This window comes from Tarenaya hassleriana, unplaced genomic scaffold, assembly GCF_000463585.1.
Source record: "Tarenaya hassleriana unplaced genomic scaffold, ASM46358v1 Cleome16, whole genome shotgun sequence".
Taxonomy (NCBI): Eukaryota; Viridiplantae; Streptophyta; class Magnoliopsida; order Brassicales; family Cleomaceae; genus Tarenaya; species Tarenaya hassleriana.
This window is the reverse complement of record NW_010965019.1, coordinates 77843-96795: the sequence shown is the minus strand read 5'-3', so window position 1 is coordinate 96795 and position 18953 is coordinate 77843. Positions and strand designations below refer to the sequence as shown.

The following is an 18953-nucleotide window of genomic DNA, read 5'->3' as shown; positions in this document are numbered from 1 at the left end:
GAAATCAAAGTCAACTATGCCAGCAGTAACGTATTAGTCATCACCTATAACAATTCGACCATTTCAAAGGAAGAAATGCAAGCAGTAGCAGATTTCGAATTAGACTTCTATCACTTAGAAGGAAAATTCGCAGGATTAGAAGAATCCATCAAGGAACAGCTCTGCAGCTTCCTGATGAGGTATGATGATCACAAATGCACTATCTGCAAAGAACTAAAGGACAAAATGAAAAGAAACAGCCAACCACCATCAGAAGAATCGGCAGACGCGTGATTAAAGGTGATAAGGACTAGTGACCATGTGAAATAATATTGTCGGCAATAGGCCCCAATAAAAGATAAGGTTATCATGAACCTTATCTCTGTAATCTTTATTGTATAATTATGTAATGCCATGTGTGTAAGTCGGGCCCCGGTTTGAGATTCTTATCCTAACCGATAGGGTTCCAAAGTTGTATAAATATGAGCTCTCTCTGTTGGGAGAAATCAGAGTGAAATAAACGGATTTGTTTCAGAACTCTCTCTGAAAGATCTCTCTCAAGAGATTGGCTTGAAGATCTATATCTTCTGGAGGCCTTGAATAGATTCTTTTGAATCACAAACCAATTACTCCAGAACTCTGGAACTAAACACCGCCCCTGAACAATATCAAAAAACCGATCAGATCTCCGGATCACCAACGAGGAAACGATCATCACCAACACCAACCGACAGGGATTATCTACAAAAGCGAATCAGGTATGGCATCAACCTCTGCATTCGATAATTTTATACAATCAGATGAAGAATATTTCTTTGATGGAATTATAGATATAAACAAAATACGAAAAATAAGTTTTGATCTCCAAAAAGATGAAAACTTCGAACAGACTATACTAGGAAAAATAAAGAAGCAATTATCGAGAACAAACATAATAAAGTTCGGAATAATGGTTGGAGAAACACCAGTACCAATTGAACAAACTACAGGAGAACTCATTCTCCCAATTATTAACAAAGAACAAATCTTAGAACGACTCAGAAATTGTCCCGAAAAACAAAGAAAACAAATAGCCTACATACACTGTAGTACTATTCAAATAATTATAAAATCAACATTCAAAGAAGGTATCGATTCCCCGATTACCTTTCAAATTAGAGATGACAGATTAACCAATTATAAAGAAAGTATTATAGCTGAAGGAAAGGGAAATCTTTCATCTGGAAAAAATGATTGCATATGACATATAGATATAGGTTCATATAGGTTCACGTGCATACCTCGGACACCCGTTTTGAACATCATTTGGAGGATTTTTAGAATGATAGAGTAGGAACATCTTGATGACCAGGACGAAAATCGTTGTTACGACTTAACCCAAGATTAAGTATACAAGAATCACCATCTCTATTATTCAACACTGAACAATCAGAAGAAAACCCGGAAGATTACTCTAAATTACGAAAAACAATATCACAAATCAATAATCTTACAAAATGAATTTCAACGAAGACTTTATCGAAAAACTATCCTTATTAAATCTTGAAAGTTTACCATGCCTAGATCATCTTGAACAATTATTAGTTGAAACTATAGAAAGTATATTCAGAGAACGAACTTATGGAACAATTGAACGAAATGAACTTAATAAGGAAAATCGAAAAATAAGAATGATTAGTGCAATATTTAACGCAGTAAGAGAGATTAAACGAGATATTATAAATTCTGACGAATAAAATGGAAAAAATATACAAGAAAAATATCGAATTATTAAACGCACCAGTACAACATTTAGAAACATATAGTAAACTAAGATGCATACAAAATACAATAGAAAAAGAACAAATTAACAATATAATTACAGAATTAAATAAATTAATTACAATAAAAGAAATAAAAATTGAATATTTTAGAAAACATTCATCGAAAGATAATTATAATGGACATTGGCTCCCATTTTTAGAAGAAACGCTAAACCGAATAAAAGAAATATTAAGTTTTTTCGAAAACGAAATAAAGTCTCCTGAATAAAATAATAATAAAATATAATTATTATATTGAAGGACAAAATTGGAATTATCAAAATTTCAAGGTCACCCTTGAAGTCAAAATGACATTTAAAGTCATTTTTGTAAATCCCCCCATCAAATGTACTCGTTCAACTCAGCCGGCCATGACGATTGACGAGGTGCGGCACCCGCCACGTCATCGAGATGGAAAGGGTATTATCGTCATTACGCACCTGTCTCCCCAACAAAACGTGCGAGCACCATCGGTGTAACGACGTGATGCCCAAACAAACAAACAAACAAACATACTTCCTCGCCGGCGCGTGATATTACCTCGGATCTCGACGGCGCGTGCGATTACTGAAGTCTTAAGGCCGTGTTTGGCTTGAAAACGTGACGCCCCTAACAGGCCTTAACGCGGCAAATTAACACCGATGTATATAAAGGAAAACAAAACAAACCCGCGTAATTCATAAGATTGGTGTTAAATAATACTGTAATGTGCATACAAGTCTTTGCTTGAAAAAATCAAACTGATTCATTTTGTTAATATATTAAATTTAATCATTTGAATAAAAACATAATCTTTTCTATTCATCTAGATGTTTATGGATTAGGATAATTTTCTTATTCTTTTGTATAAGATAATTATATAATTTAATACAAAAAAAAGATAATTATATAATTATAATTCTTTAATATTTTTGGTTTACAGTAAAAATGATTCATATAAATATTTCGGATATAATTTTTTTTTTGAACAACTATAATCATTCAATGTTATCAAAATTTTACTCGATTTAATTCATATTTAATGTTTATTAAATATATTTATTAAAAATTGTTTTAGATTATACTTAAATACGAATCCAGTTCTATTAATTTCATTCAAAGATTATCTCTTATTAATTTTTCGATCGTTTGTCGGATATTATTGTATATTATTACAGATGTATTATTAAATTAGATTCATTATTATGAAAATTACATGTTATTAGTAAAAAAAAATAGGACATGTGATATCTCCTCTTAAACGATAAAACATATTTACATTTTGTATTACGGTTTTAAAAAAATAATTTACAGTAAACATCGCAACAAAAAAATTGATTTACCATTTTTCTGTCAGACGATTTACCATCTAGAAATAAAATATAATTATTTTGTCAAATATATATGAATATATATTTTATTAACTATTATTTTTTAATATTTTACTATTCAACTTTGACTCCGTCCGTACTTGGATTTCTACGCGGAAGACTATTTTCGCCGCCGGTTCTCTCTCTCCGCTGCGCTTCATCCCCGACTCCATTTTCTCAATTTCTCTCAGGTCTCTCTTCTCCTTCGCCTCTTCCGTTTTTCCGGCGTCGGGTTTTTCCTCAGTTTGTCTCGACGAGAGGATTTCGGTCGCCGGAGAGTTGTCTTCGGTTACCGGGAAACTGCTTTTCCCAAGAGAAGTGGACATAAAAGCCGTTTCCGTTCGAAACAGTGGGTTTTTTTTCCTTGGAAAGGAGCTGAGATCGGTGGAATTTCACTAGAATTTCGAGCTTGAGTAGATAGGGTTTTGAATTCGGTAGAGTTGCAGATCTTCACTGTTCGTGGAGCCAAACGGAGTGGCTTTGCGTTTTCTCTGTTTCTTCTGTGAAGATAATCTCTGCTTTTCTGAAAAGGATTTGAGATACAGTGTATGATTGCGTGTCTCGAGCGGAAGAATTTGATGGTTACAGCGGTGGGGAATTCACGCCATCTTGTTTGTTTATGATGACCGGTGCTCCGGCGTGCGATCGTAGAGGGTGTCGGTTTGGTGAACATATCACATGGAATGGCAGATCTTGTTAGCTACGGTAATGCCGAGCGAGACATCGAGCAGGTTTTCTCTGTTTCTTCTGTGAAGATAATCTCTGCTTTTCTGAAAAGGATTTGAGATACAGTGTATGATTGCGTGTCTCGAGCGGAAGAATTTGATGGTTACAGCGGTGGGGAATTCACGCCATCTTGTTTGTTTATGATGACCGGTGCTCCGGCGTGCGATCGTAGAGGGTGTCGGTTTGGTGAACATATCACATGGAATGGCAGATCTTGTTAGCTACGGTAATGCCGAGCGAGACATCGAGCGGGTTCTCTCTCTCCCTCTCTCTCTCTCTCTCTCTCTCTCTCTCTCTCTCTCTCTCTCTCTCTCCGTAGAGCATCTTGATGAAAATGGGAGCTTCGTCAGTGTATGCCAGAAAGTGAATTATCCGTATAGGTGATATGAACTGTTACTTTCATTGGTAACCAATGAAAATACCACGAATTGAACGGAGAAGCCCAATGAAACTAGCAATTCGCACCACCATTTGGTATCCAGTTGATTGGGCTTCTAGTTTCAATTTGAAAGTCACGATTATTCTGCGAAATTTGGCTGTTTCTTGTATCTCTGGTGATCCCGAATTTTCTTTCATGTCTGTTCGTCCTTTAATGGAGTTCATAGACTGGCCCCGGGGCCTTTGAACAGATTTTGGGTTAATGTTGTTGTCTCGTAACGTGAATATGGCAGAAGTCTATTCTGTGTCCATAATTGTTTTCTGTAAAGAGAATAAGTCTGGAATTTATCTTTGGCTGCCTCTGTGATTTTTGTTTTTTATTTGTGGCATTTTTGGACGCTCCTGAATCTTCGCAACTACGTCTTTCATGGCTTTTGCAGGCTTTAATTGCTTTGAAAAAAGGTGCACAACTACTGAAGTATGGTCGGAAAGGAAAGCCGAAGTTTTGTCCCTTCAGACTTTCTAATGTAAGTCTTCTTTCGATTTTAGGTATAGAAGCTCTATTGTATTCATATTTAGGTTACAAGCAAGAGCATAGTTTAACAAAGAAGACTGAATGTTCTTTCTGCTAAGACTATGGATAAAAGCATAGTGGTCTCTAAGCATAATTTTTTGGTCACCCCAGTTCAGTTGGTCGGAATGGTGTTTTATGATTTTGAGTTGGAACCTCATTCCTAAGAGTTTCTTAATTAGTCCGCTCTAAAGTTTTGTAGCTCTGTCATATTATGGTAAAGAAAAAATGTGTTCCTAATGGCCACGGCATCGCTGTATGGATCTAATGTGGATCCTTGGCTGAGAATTTTATAATTTAGTTTCATGATATATGTTGATCCAATTCATCATAATGTCTATGTAAGGCAATTGCATCCTGGATTATTTTTTCTCCGTAATGTCCGATCAGGCGACACATCACTGGGCTTCTTTCAACTTTTGTTTGGTGGCTTATTATTTCGGCTATATATTTGCAGGATGAGACATCTTTGATATGGATATCAAATGGTGGTGAAAAACGTCTGAAGTTAGCATCTATCTCTAGGATTGTTCCAGGGCAAAGAACTGTAAATTTCTGGTTTCTTTTTTTTTCTGCAGCATTATACAAAGAAAGCAAAATATTTTCCTGGTAAAAGTCTTACGGCTTGTATCCTCTTTGTGCTACCAGGCTGTTTTCCAACGTTACCTTCGTCCTGAAAAGGATTATTTATCTTTTTCTCTCATATACAACAACGGGAAGCAGACTCTTGATTTGGTGGGTGACTTATCTTTGATACTCTTTCTTACAGAGATTACAGTTTCTTTTTATATGTTCAAATGAAGTCGTTTCTCCTTTTTTTTCTTCCAGATCTGCAAGGACAAAGTTGAGGCAGAAGTGTGGATTGCAGGTCTCAAAGCTCTGATATCAGGACAGGGTGGGCGCTCAAAAATTGATGGCTGGAGCAATGGAGGCCTCTCCATTGCTGTACGTAGGGGTGGCCAATTCGGGTTTCGGTTCGGGTTTGGTTCGGTTATATTCGGGTTCGGTTATTTTGGTTATAGAAAAACTATAACCATTCGGTTTTTATATAAATTCCGGTTCGGTTCAGTTCGATTATTTTTTCGGTTCGGGTTCGGTTCGGTTTTGGTAAAAAGTTCAATTTTCCAAACAAAATGTCGGTTATTCTCTCGGTTTTTTCGGTTATTTTTTATTCGGTTCGGTTTCGGTTTTTCGGGTTTAAAGGAAATCATAACCGTTCGGTTTTGATGTCGGGTTCGGTTCGGGTATGGTTATGTCTTATTCGGTTCGGATCGGTTATTCGGTTAATAACTGAAATGGTCACCCCTAACTGTACGTGTTATATGTAGTTATAGACATGAAAAAAGGGTTATGTCAGTATTATTTGATCACTTCCAATATATCATAGTGTTTCAAATGAATGCTATATCTGGATTACTTTCTTTTCTCAGAAGAAGTAACTCTATGTAGATTCTCCTGAAGTGTTGTTTTGTTTGATTTTCGTCATCTTCAGGACAGCAGAGACTTCACATTAGGAAGTCCTACCAACAGTTCAGTTAGTGCTTCTCAAGATTTCAACTTTGCAGAGGCTCCCTTCACCAACAATTCAATCAATTTTCCGAAACCTCCTTCAAGACCTGAGAATTCTTTCAATTTTGAAAGGTCACATGTGGCATCTGAAAGTCCAAATATGCTAAGAGGACCTGGGTCAGACGTGTTTCGGGTTAGTGTATCTAGTGCTCAGAGCACCTCAAGTCATGGTTCTGCTCCAGATGATTGCGATGCTCTAGGTGATGTTTATATATGGGGTGAGGTGATATGCGATAATGTTGTCCAAACAGGGGCCGATAAATATGCTAATTATGTCACTTCAAGATCGGATATTCTATTGCCACGTCCATTGGAATCCAATGTAGTTTTGGATGTGCATCATATTGCATGTGGCGTAAGGCATGCTGCTCTTGTGACTAGACAAGGTGAGGTGTTTACTTGGGGTGAAGAATCCGGAGGACGGCTTGGGTATGGGATTGGAAAAGATGTAACTGGACCACAACTTATCGAGTCCCTAGCTGTTACTAGTGTCGATTTTGTTGCCTGTGGCGAGTTCCATACATGTGCTGTTACAATGACGGGGGAGATTTATACATGGGGCGATGGAACACACAATGCAGGCCTTCTTGGCCATGGTACTGGTGTGAGTCATTGGATACCCAAGAGAATCTCGGGTCCTCTTGAAGGTCTTCAAGTTGCTTCTGTGACCTGTGGACCGTGGCACACTGCTTTGATAACATCAAGTGGACAACTCTTTACTTTTGGTGATGGGACATTTGGTGTTTTGGGGCATGGTGACAGAGAAACTGTATTTTATCCAAGAGAAGTTGAATCCTTATCCGGGCTGAGAACAATTTCTGTTGCATGCGGTGTATGGCATACTGCTGCAGTAGTAGAAGTCATTGTTACTCAGTCAAGTTCATGTGTTTCATCTGGGAAGCTTTTCACATGGGGTGATGGAGATAAAAACCGCCTTGGTCATGGAGATAAAGAGGCTCGGCTTAAACCCACATGTATATCAGCTCTGATTGACTATAATTTTCACAAAGTTGCATGTGGACATAGTTTGACGGTTGCCTTGACGACTTCAGGAAACGTTTTTACGATGGGAAGTACGGTTTATGGTCAACTAGGGAATCCCCTTGCTGATGGGAAGCTTCCTTGCTTAGTAGAAGACAAGCTCAGTAACGAGTGTGTTGAAGAAGTGGCCTGTGGTGCATATCATGTAGCAATTTTGACATCGAGGAATGAAGTGTATACATGGGGCAAGGGTGCCAATGGGAGATTAGGTCATGGAGATATCGAGGACCGTAAAACACCTACTCTTATCGAGGCTCTGAAAGATAGACATGTCAAATATGTTGCCTGTGGTTCAAACTATTCAGCAGCGATATGTCTTCATAAATGGGTTTCTGGTGCCGAGCAATTTCAGTGTTCTGCCTGTAGACAGGCTTTTGGATTCACACGAAAGAGACATAACTGCTATAACTGTGGCCTTGTCCATTGCCATTCCTGCAGTTCAAAAAAAGCATTGAGAGCTGCCTTGGCTCCTAATCCTGGCAAGCCCTATCGGGTCTGTGATTCATGCTACACCAAGCTCAGCAAAGTGGTAGAAGTTAGTATTAATGGCAGGAAGAACACGTTGCCACGTCTTTCTGGTGAGAACAAGGACAGATTGGACAAAGCTGAGATAAGATTGGCCAAGTCGGGAATGCTTTCGAATATAGATTTGATCAAGCAGCTAGATAGCAAGGCAGCTAGACAAGGGAAGAAATCGGAGACTTTCTCTCTTGTTCGCACTTCCCAAACACCTCTATTACAGCTTAGGGATGCTCTGTCTAATGCCGCGGACATAAGACGTGTCCCTCCAAAACCAGCTGCGACTCCATCTGCAGTAAGCTCTAGATCCGTGTCACCTTTCTCAAGGAGATCTAGTCCTCCTCCTGTGACTCCCATTCCTTCAACAGCGGGTCTTGGTTTCTCGACAACTATAACTGAAAGTTTGAAGAAGACTAATGAGTTTCTGAATCAAGAAGTCCTCCAGTTACGCGCCCAAGTAAAATACTTCTCCCACCCTTTATTTTAAATCTGTTGTGTTCTTTGGTACACTGTATCGAACTCTTGAAAATCCCATTGCTATACGCTCATCATTATTCCAAAAATATTGTGGAATTTTAGGTTGAAATGTTGAGACAGAGATGTGAAGTCCAAGAACATGAGCTTCAGAAATCGGCAATGAAGATTCAACAAGCCATGACTATGGCATCAGAGGAATCTGCCAAATCAAAAGCTGCAAAAGACGTGATGAAGTCCCTTACAGCACAGGTCTTTCTCTCTTTATCGCATTTTTCTGAAATCGGCTTGCATGTTTCGAAACTATCACTACTGTGTGTGTGTGTGTTTCATGCTCGATATATCGTATAGAATTTATAAAACATGATAAATGTCAGTCTTCAAGATATCTGGTTTCCCATTTTTCATGATTTTCTTGGAAACATTTCTTGCAGATAAAGGATATGGCCGAGCGGCTACCACCAGGCGCTTATGAAGCCGAGACCACATGGATATCCAGTCTGCTAAACGGGTTAGAGCAAAATGGTTTTCGTTTTGCTGAAGATGCGAATGGACGACGTCCATCTCGGTCCGATTCGATGAGCGATAGCTCACTGGCTTCTTCACCCTTAGCGATGGGAACAGCTTCACTTCACGGGCTCTGGCCGAATTCCCTGTCTCCGAGGAATACAGATGGAGCCGACAGTGTGCGATCCAGTAATGGATTCTTGGAAGGTTTTGAAAGTAAACAACCTTTGCCTTCTCAAGGCAGCGAAAACGGCCTAAAGTCGAGAAATGCAGAATTTGCAGCAAGTGCTTCTCAAGTTGAAGCAGAGTGGATCGAGCAGTATGAACCTGGTGTCTACATTACACTCGTGGCGCTTCGCGATGGAACCAGAGACTTAAAACGCGTGCGTTTCAGGTAAAACATCGGATTCTTTTTCCTCTTAAACTGGTTTTGTTTCCTTGTCATATTTATATTAGGGTTGGGCATGTGTACCCGAAATTTGGGGACACTCGAGGTGAGATCGAGCAGGGGTTTGTCGGGATGGGAGTCCGAAATTCGAATTCGTGGGTTTTGTCCGGCGATTACCTGGGCCGATGGGGACAGCCAGTGAGAAGGTGTGAGGCCGCATGGGGCCATACACGAAAGGGAGGCGGTGAGGGTCACGAGAGCGAGGGATGAGAAGATGGCAATTTGGAGACATTAGAGTTTCACAATGGGTTTATTTTTCTCTGTATTTTTAATTAGACTAATATATTAGGACGAGAGGGGGTGAGACGAATTTAGCGATTTCACGATTTTTGTTAGTCGCTCGCTTTCGTCGTGCCTTGCCGCCGTTCACATTCGCCACACTCCTTGGACCAAGATGTCTCTCCTCGACCCTCACCGTCTCACCCTCTCGCTCGATCCCCGCGAGTACTTGAGCCCTCCCCACACCCCGTGGATGTTTGAAGTTTGAAGTTTTTTTGGGTAGTCGAAACTCACAAAACCGAGGCCGGATAGTCTAACCAATATACCGAGGGGACTGAGGCCGAGATCGGGTACACCAGAAATCTTGGGTACCCCGCCTGCACTCATGTGCCTAGTTGTCTACATCTATTTGAAAAATCAAAGAATCTTGTTCTTCCACAGAACTAACACTTGAATACCGATCATTTCGTTCTTTCCATGGCTCGTTTTGCAGCCGGAGAAGATTCGGGGAGCAACAAGCAGAGGCGTGGTGGTCGGAGAATCGGAGAAATGTATACGAGAAGTACAACATTTGTGGTTCGGATCTATCGTCGGTGGCCGGTGGTCAGGCCACCACCCGGACATGATGGACACAAGTAAAAACGCATATAAGTTTATGGCCACACAGTAGTACATCAGGAAATTGATTTTGGTTCACATTAAAATCGCATATTCGTCTCGTGGGTTACACATTTTGTGAGTTGTGAATCACAGTGTATATATAAAGATTGGGACTATACAATTAATGATTCGTGATTTGTTAGAGATACATTTTTGAGGGTCATACAATGTATTCTTAATGTTAAGAGAGAGAGAGAGAGAGAGAGAGAGAGAGAGAGAGAGGCTTCCTTGTGATAATAGAACACTTATCTGGTAGAAAAACCTTCTTGCGAAGAATCCAGTGGAGATGTCAGGGCACAGCCAATCAGTGGATCTGTTGGGAGGAAAAAAGGACTAAAATGCCACCTTCTACAGTTTTTTCCTCTCAACATGGCGAAGACAAGGGCAAGGATCCATTCGAGACTAGACAAGGTGAAGATCGAGCTCGGTGAAAGGCCAATGCGAGCGCTCCATGGTTATGCAAATACCCGATTTCGGATATTTTTGCCCATCCCTAAAGCTTAACATGCCTCGGAATTCTGCCAGACATCTCCATTCTAGTTCTATCTAGGGCTTTACAACATTCATGGCTTTTGTCTGCATTAGCATAAGAGCAAGCGGGACTCTGTAAAGCATGTGCTTAATAACATCTGCTCAAGAAAGGTGACAGAAACTTCTATGTACAAGCAACAAGCTATTCTTCCAGGTATCTCACCGGGTTAACAATAACAGGACACAGAGATTCATCTAAGATATTTACAGTAACTCACTCTTTGGAGGATTTGTTGATGAGGGACTTGTGAATGTGGGGGATCACACCTCCACCGGCTATGGTTCCTTTGATGAGAGTATCGAGTTCTTCGTCCCCACGAATGGCGAGCTGTAGATGTCGGGGAGTTATACGCTTCACCTTGAGATCCTTGCTTGCGTTTCCAGCCAATTCTAGAACTTCAGCGGTCAAGTACTCTAGAATTGCGGCCGTGTACACAGCTGCTGTAGCGCCTACCCTACCGTTGGCGCTGACCCTTGTTTTAAGTAGACGATGAACACGGCCAACAGGGAACTGCAACCAAGTCGGGTGAAACATGATCATTCTTTTACGAGCCGAGTAACTACATCATTCTTTCTGAAAAACAACTATACAAGGTAAATGCAGATTCGGGTTTTTTCGTATATGTCTTGTATGAGTAATCGATTAACATCATCGATCAAACCAAGCCAAACTCTTTTAACCTTGGGGCACATAACAGCAAGAAAAAATTCCCTTTACATACAACTGTCATACAAGCAGAAACTCAACGCCTCCGTTTCCTTAAAAGACTGTCCTAAGAGCAGGAGAGCCTTCCCTCTCCTAAATCCGAGTTCTAGAAGGTACAGAGAAGGGAGTGACCCAACTCATAGGTTATTGTGTTCTACAGATCATCCTTTGTGAATCATATGGTTGCAATGCCCTGACTAAATCCATACACTGAATTCCAACTAATTTGATTGCAGTGACTGTAAAGCTACACTTTCTGCCATCAATCACTACAGTGTGCCATCAAATACGAGGTGGTGTAAGAAATTGAGTTTGAACAAGACATTAAGAACTCTAAAGATGTACATATATGTTGTATGGAAGCCTAAAACAGGATACTTCTAAAATTTAGCGTGGAAACAAGCCCCGATCCACGGGATCGTCGCACATGCTTAAAACTGTAACATTCAAACGATCGAGAACTTTGGATTGTCTCAAGATCCACCAGAAATTCCACGATCAGAGATCGTTCCCAGAGGAACTCACCACGGCGAGGTTCAACAACACGAAAAGCAATTAGCCCTTAACGCCACCGAAACAGGTCAAGTATCACGAACCCCAAAACACCATGAAACACACACAAGACGAAGATCAAGAGAAGAGAACCTGGAGACCGGCGCGTGAGGAGCGGGAAATAGGTTTCTTTTTGTCCTTGTCTTTATCCTTGCTTCCCGCCGGAGATTTCCCCATGATCAATCCCTTGGCTCCTTTTCCCGACATTGTGACGGAACCCCAAATGAAAATCTCAGACCCAACGATATTGAGAAAGAGAGAATTTCGAACTTGGAAGGAGACGATCTGAGATTATGAACAAACTCAAGCTTGTCGATGGGATGAGAGAGACAGAGAGGTGATAGAAATTATACCCCTGAGATTAAGTATATTTACAGTTTTCTTAACATAATTATGCTCTAGCCGTGTGGGTAGGATTGTAATTTCAGCCTCAGTCTGTTGTCCGACATGAGGTACGTGAATAGAGATTAAGCTAAAATTGTAATTTGGCCATCAGGGTTTCCTTTATTTTCAATTTGAGCATACTTTATTCAGGTATTTAAATATTTGGACAACATCCTAATAAATGTATTTTTTTACTCCATATTTTCTATTTACTCGTACCTAATCAGAAGAGCACAAATAGAGTGATCATTTCGAATTTGGATTCGATTTTCATTTTCGTTTATTTTGTTATAAAGAAAACATATTCGAACGGTTATATAAATTTAATCGATTCAGTTTGATTCGATTTTACCACAATAAAGTATAACTAAACAGTTTAATTTGATTTGCTTTGGTTCAATTCGATTAGATCAATTGGGTTTAATTATTAATGTATACTAATAAATATGAAAAAAATATAAAAATTCTTCTAAAAATTTAAGAGTTCGTCAAAAACTTCGAACATGATAGAAATTATAAAAAAAATCTTCAAAAATATTTTTCAAACAATTTAAAATAAATAAATACTTATCTTTCAAAATGATCAATTCAAATAGTAAACCACAAAATACTAATATAATGTTTTATAATCTTAATAAAAACTTTAAAAGCTTTCAAAAACTTTATATACGATAAATTTCAAACTAATAGAATAAAGATTCAACAAATGTCAAATGGATCTAAAATAAGATTTCAATCAAATATAAGACATTGTTAATCTCTCATTTGTTCATTTGTTCATTCTCTATAAAACTTTATTCATCAACAAAAATAAAATAAAAAATTAATTATGAAATAATAATTTAATAAAAATATAGTAATCAATATAAATATATCAAAGACATAAGTTCTACCCGCATACATAAAGAAAGAATGGAAAAAAAAACACTTAGGCACCTAAGTTCAAATTTTTAAAATTAAATCAAACTTAATACCCATTCAGTTAACTCGGTTATTCAATTATTAACCCAATCGGATTCGAATCTGAATGATTATTAAACTTTTTCAACTGATCGGTTATTAAATAAATAAGGAACCGAAGTGAACCGTTGTTGTTCGATTCAATTATTCTATTTAGTTCGTGAACAATTTCAATCTTGAGCGGTAGAATTTCACGAGGTCTGATTACTATTTCCTTCCTAAACAAGTATTTTTTATATATATTTATGATTTTAGTAAACAGTAAATAAATGGTGACGTAGAAGAGAGGAGATTACACTAAAGCATGAAAGAAGACAGCCTTCAAACGATTTCATAGAGGTAAATAAAGATTACGGTTTCCACTTTCTCATTTCCAACTTTGTAGGATCATGTTTTTATTTTTAATTGTGTATAAATAATACACGCAAATGAATGAATAAAGTAGAGAATATTTTTGCAGAAATCTAGTGTTGTCTCTTTGCAATGAGACCACTACCATCGGTTTCAAAATCTATCTTTTTTCTTTTTCATTATCGTTGATCCGAACCATTTGATGATATCACGATGATAACCAAAAAACGCATTGACAATCTGAAATCCGGATTGTTGAGCTTCTACCATTTACGATCCGAACCACAATACATAATATCACAACGGCGACCAACAAAAAAAAAATCAAATTTCTGGAAACAGAAGTTTCGATATTGCAGGGTGATTTGCCCAAGTACAAACATCCATGACAGAAAAATTTTGTAAAACATTTCTCACACGCCTCGTACCTAGAGAAACAATTTGATCGAGACTAGGCAGGAGAATGCGGAATAACTTCGGATCAATTTTCCTGCATTTAACCTTGAGGACAAGGTTCTTTCTGATGAGGAAAGTATTGATACGATGAGAAACGGTGACGTAGAGGAGAGAAGGATATTACGATGAAGCATGAAAGAATACGTCTTCAAACGTTTTCATATACGGTTTCCACTTTCTCATTTCCAATTTTGTAGGATCATGTTTAAGTGATCAATCATTTTTAATTGTGTATAAATAATACAGACAAATAGAGAATATTTTTACAGAAATCTTGTGTTATCTTTTTGCTTCTCATTGGACCATTATCATAATCTCATTCAAGTAGAGAAGGGAAACCATCAGAAACCAAAGGTTGTCCTCAGAAGCAGAAAGAGCTATACGGTCCGCATCATGGTCTGGTCACTACGACCCATCATTTGGTTTCCCCTTCTCCTCCATCTATCTAAATCGAAATCCTCAAAATCAAAAACCACATCAGAAGAAAATTCTCAAATATTTTGGAGAATCCAAAACAGACAAGGCTCGGATGAAATATGGGTAGAGAAATTTATCAGCACAAGATCCATCAAGGATTCTCAATCAGAGTGGTGCATGACTTTTCTCAAATAGCTCGTCATCGCCACTCTCACAGAAAGATCCGAGCAAAATTAAAAAAAGAAATAAACCCACGAATAAATTTCTAAACTTTCGTAGAAATCAGACAAACCCTAGAATAATTGCAGAAGAACGATCTAGGAACCTTTTTTTTGGTGCGAAGAAGATAACTTATCGATAGGTTTGATTTGTGTGGCAGTGTATGTATAGGAAGGAAGCGTGGTAGCAACCTGAAACCCTAGTTTCTCATACATGTTAATGGGCCTAGGCCCAATAAGAGCCTACTAAGGCCCAATGATGCTATACTAGTGCTAGCCACAGTTCCATACGATAAATTTGATCATTTAAATATTTTAGACGAATAAATAAATAGCAAAGTGAATGGCTAAAAGATGTCCAGAATACTGCAAAGAACATGTTTCTGTGCAAAATCTAGTCCAGTAATATTATCTTTACGTGATGGAGGAGAGAGTGTCAATAAGGTTAGTATTTATTATATAAGCTAATTAATTAAAAATCAATATTAAATTCCTATATATATATAGAAACTAGATTAATACCACTAATTTTTTCATCATATTATTAAAGTGTAGATGATAAGTTTTTCGAGATCAGCTCTTACCTTAGTTACCTAAAAATTCTGTGGATCCAACCAGAGCCTACCCGTATTTATTTATACTGGTTTTTTTAGATCTGCAAGCTGTTCAGGAACTTTCCACAACCCTAAAAATCTTAGCATGGGAGACAAATATGTTTTTCTTCTCAGCCTCCATAGAATCACATTTTTTTCTTTTTTTTTTTGGTTAAAGGTTGTACAAGAGTTAGTTCCACCCTTTATAGGCTGGTGGTAGACAAAAACCAGAGGCTAACAAAAATACATAATGGACCAGATAGGGAGAAGCTGCCAAGTGATACATGCACCCCAGAAGCCATGTAAGAATGGCAATCCAGGAGGTATCATCTTGAGCAAAGGTCCCCATTTTCCCGTACAAAACATAAGGAGGCCTTTTGTTACTGAGCATTCAAATAGCAGGTGATTTCTCGATTCATCTGCACTACCACAAAACAAGCAAGAGGTGTCCGTGGATAAACCCCATGAAGCCATGCGGTCTCTTGTGGAACATCGATCCAAGGCGGACAACCATGTAATAAATGAGTGCTTCGGCGTGCGGAACATACACCCTACGATTTTGTGCCAATCTACTTTCTGAAGTGGGGGATGTTGTGCCAAAACTTCTCATCCCCATCACTACAAATGCACCACCCTCTTCCTCAAACCCAACCCGAGAAATCTCAAAAACCCAAACACATATATGACGGCCTCCGGCGTGACACTAGTAGCTAGCCATTGTATTCGTGACGGTGGGCTGCGTCTTGTCCACAGTGTCCTTGGCATTGGTCAGAGGAGGAAATGCAAGAAGAGATCTCTCTCAGAGAACCGAGGTGGTCGTTTTATCAGTTGAGGACGATGTTCGAAGGCACTGGGGAAAGGTTCAAAGGCGAGGAGCTTGGACCCGGTTCAGTAGTATCGTCTTCTAACTTCGATGTTGGAAACTAAAAACTAAATGAGTTCGTAAGCTCAATTTACCAATGATATTTACTGAAGCAGTATTTTATCTAAGGGAAAATTCCACGCTATTTTTCGTTACACATTTTACCATTTTCACTTTTTTCATGTGTTTTAGTACACATCTATATTTTCCACGCTATTTAATATACAATATACGACATATCATAGAGATTTCCCTTCATCATGGAACAAGTGTGATCAAGCTTCAGCTAGCTTCGCTAATATAGCCAGATCCAGAATCTTAACGTCGAGGCTGTCATCTAACCTAACGATACCGTCTGAGCCATCAGTACCGATTAGTTCACCTGTCGACCCACGATACGGATCCCCGATGATCTTGACTCTATCGTTCTTCCTCAGAGAAACTATCTCCAGTTCGCTCGGTAGAGCTGTTATAGCGTCCTTCGCCACTTGACCCGAGGGCCAGCTTACAAAAACCGTCCTGACAAAAGTAGAACAGAGTAAGAACATGATGATATGTTAGAATATGGAAACAACTTCATGGAATCTCCTCAAAACAGATACCCAGAAGTCAGAACCAGTTTCTGAATCTATGACCTCCCCTAGTTGTAGCTTCCAATTGTATTTTGTTCCACCAAATCAGAGATGAACATGGTGCTATTGTGTTCCACATTCACAGATGTAAGAACACAACAGAACTGGAGATAGTTTCTTCATAGATGTAAGAAAGGAGAGTGTATATGCAAGTTTTTAGAAATACTCTGTTAGAGTCCCACATCGGAAATATGTGGGAACAATTGAGTCAATATAAGACCATGGGCACTCTCCCCCGACAAACTAGCTTTTGAGGTGAGTTCTATCCATGGGTTTTGAGACTTAGTTTGATCCATTATTTATGGATGGGTTCTATCAAATTGGTATCAGAGTCAACCGATCCTTGGACATGCAGACGACGCGACGAGAGAGGAACGGTCGGGAGAGGAGCACAAAGGGTGCGTACCCGCCAGCGCTGCGATCGTCGCTGTCTAAAGGGGGCGGTATTGTTAGAGTCCCACATCGAAAATATGTGGGAACAATTGAGTCAATATAAAACCATGGGCACCCTCCCGAATTCTCCCATCTTCCCAGTTATCCCTAATATATTTGAGGGGGATCAAGGATTAATTTCTTGATTGGATAAAAAAAATAATACGTAGTTAGGTATTATACCATGTCAGGATCAGTACATCAAATGAGGAAAAAGATGAAAGGAGAAAACTCAAGGTACCTAGGTGGACTCATAGGCGTGTAAGGGTTCCAAGCTCTATCACGCATGGGGGTTCTCATGCCATCATGGATAGGTGTAGCTGTTATTTTTAAATGTAATTACAAAAACGAGGGATCTTCAAAGTAATAAACAAGGAAAATAACGTCTCTAGACTTTGCAAGAATTGAGAAAACGGACCTCCAGGATCCTGCATCGGAGTCATATATGGATGAAGAGGAGTCCGAGAAGGATGCATAGGTGTTTTGCTTCCCATCCATACCGTGATGTGTTTCTGTGCAGTGGTCAAACGACCTTATTGCTTCCCTTTTTTATAAAATATGGAAAAATCAACCTAGGAGAAAAAGATTCAAATATTACCTCGTTAAAATGAACGAAGAGATTCGGTCCAAAGACTCATGGAGAGAGGTCTTGGCCGAGAAACTCAAGTCATGTTCGAACGGGGACCGAACCAAGCCTAGGATCATGGGATCCGAATGGGAAAAGAGAAGGCCGAGAGAAAGAGAGAGCGAGAGAGATGAGAATGAACCAAGTACGAGGCCATTTCATTAAAGGTGCGAAAGTATAAGTACAATGAGAGAACCGGGTTCGTTCCGACAACGGTGGCCGGAACGAACCGGCGAACAAACTCAAGAGAGACTTACAAGAGAGAGAGACTCGGTGTAAAAGAAAAGAGAGAATTCTAGGATGAATGTCTCAAGGGATTTCGGTGGCCTTTTATAGCACAAGGTCCGAAATCTCCAAGGATCAATCACAATCAATCAATCGTTCCTAATTTCCCGAACTTTCCATAAAGAACACTAATCGATCAATCTAGGGGATATGACTTACATCATGCCATATCCGAGAGATACAAGATCGGAACATTCTAGGACTTGCCATATCCGAATAGATCATGATGCACTTGCCTTATCTTCACTTGGACGAATCTAGACCAAAAAGGGGACCCATTCTGAGGGGCCGAGAGGGGTTGATGGGCTTGGCCATCCGAGAGACCAAGGGGCTTGGTCACGGGACTTGGGCTTCTCTGCAAGCCCAAGCCGAAGTCACTCCTCAAGCTCACAAGTGGTAGCGGTCCAAGCGGGCTTTGGTCCGAGGAGGCGTTTGGCTAGGATCTCCAAGTGAGCCGGGGACAAGGTCTTGGCTCCGTGGTCATAGTTCGGGGCTGCGTCCGTGAATGTCGGGAGGGCTTGTCATGGTCGTCCGAACGTGCAGTCGTCCGGAGTGTGAGTCGGCTTCGGGAAGAAGTTCCGGTCATGACTCTCGTCCATCGGGCTTAGCACATGGCTCGGCCTGGAATGTCTCCTGTGGTCCGAAAAATATGCCAAGGGACGAGCAAGAATGACGCAGAAAATTACCCAAAATATAAGCGCGTGACA

The 18953-nt window shown here is 39.5% G+C and overlaps 3 protein-coding genes across 5 annotated transcripts; 1 reads left to right on the top strand and 2 right to left on the bottom strand.

Annotated features, from left to right (window-relative positions):
• Positions 1 to 512: 512 nt before the first annotated feature.
• Positions 513 to 10392, top strand: LOC104809200. 2 transcript variants are annotated; one of them, XM_010535092.2, is made up of 10 exons: positions 513 to 737; positions 3322 to 3861; positions 4675 to 4761; positions 5263 to 5352; positions 5454 to 5540; positions 5634 to 5750; positions 6298 to 8391; positions 8514 to 8660; positions 8843 to 9309; positions 10076 to 10392. In XM_010535092.2, the coding sequence occupies exons 2-10, from the start codon at positions 3814 to 3816 to the stop codon at positions 10206 to 10208; spliced, it is 3270 nt and encodes a 1089-aa protein (XP_010533394.1). In that variant the 5' UTR covers positions 513 to 737; positions 3322 to 3813; the 3' UTR covers positions 10209 to 10392. The 2 variants fall into 2 exon arrangements, with proteins under 2 accessions (XP_010533394.1, XP_010533392.1); XM_010535090.2 differs by lacking the exon at positions 513 to 737 and adding an exon at positions 3862 to 4108 and having other exon boundaries at positions 3188 to 3614.
• A 412-nt stretch (positions 10393 to 10804) lies between these two features.
• Positions 10805 to 12357, bottom strand: LOC104809198 (probable histone H2A variant 3). Its single transcript, XM_010535089.1, has 2 exons — positions 12125 to 12357; positions 10805 to 11284 (listed from the first exon to the last, which is right to left on the bottom strand). The coding sequence occupies exons 1-2, from the start codon at positions 12236 to 12238 to the stop codon at positions 10988 to 10990; spliced, it is 411 nt and encodes a 136-aa protein (XP_010533391.1). The 5' UTR covers positions 12239 to 12357; the 3' UTR covers positions 10805 to 10987.
• Positions 12358 to 16038: 3681 nt separating this feature from the next.
• LOC104809197 (putative transcription elongation factor SPT5 homolog 1) lies at positions 16039 to 18736 on the bottom strand. 2 transcript variants are annotated; one of them, XM_010535088.2, is made up of 3 exons: positions 17755 to 18736; positions 17578 to 17656; positions 16039 to 16791 (listed from the first exon to the last, which is right to left on the bottom strand). In XM_010535088.2, exons 1-3 carry the CDS (start codon positions 17828 to 17830, stop codon positions 16548 to 16550), a joined length of 399 nt encoding a protein of 132 aa, XP_010533390.1. In that variant the 5' UTR covers positions 17831 to 18736; the 3' UTR covers positions 16039 to 16547. The 2 variants fall into 2 exon arrangements, 1 of the variants encoding a protein (XP_010533390.1); XR_771108.2 differs by lacking the exon at positions 16039 to 16791 and adding an exon at positions 17424 to 17444 and having other exon boundaries at positions 17755 to 18732.
• Between the last annotated feature and the right edge of the window lie 217 nt (positions 18737 to 18953).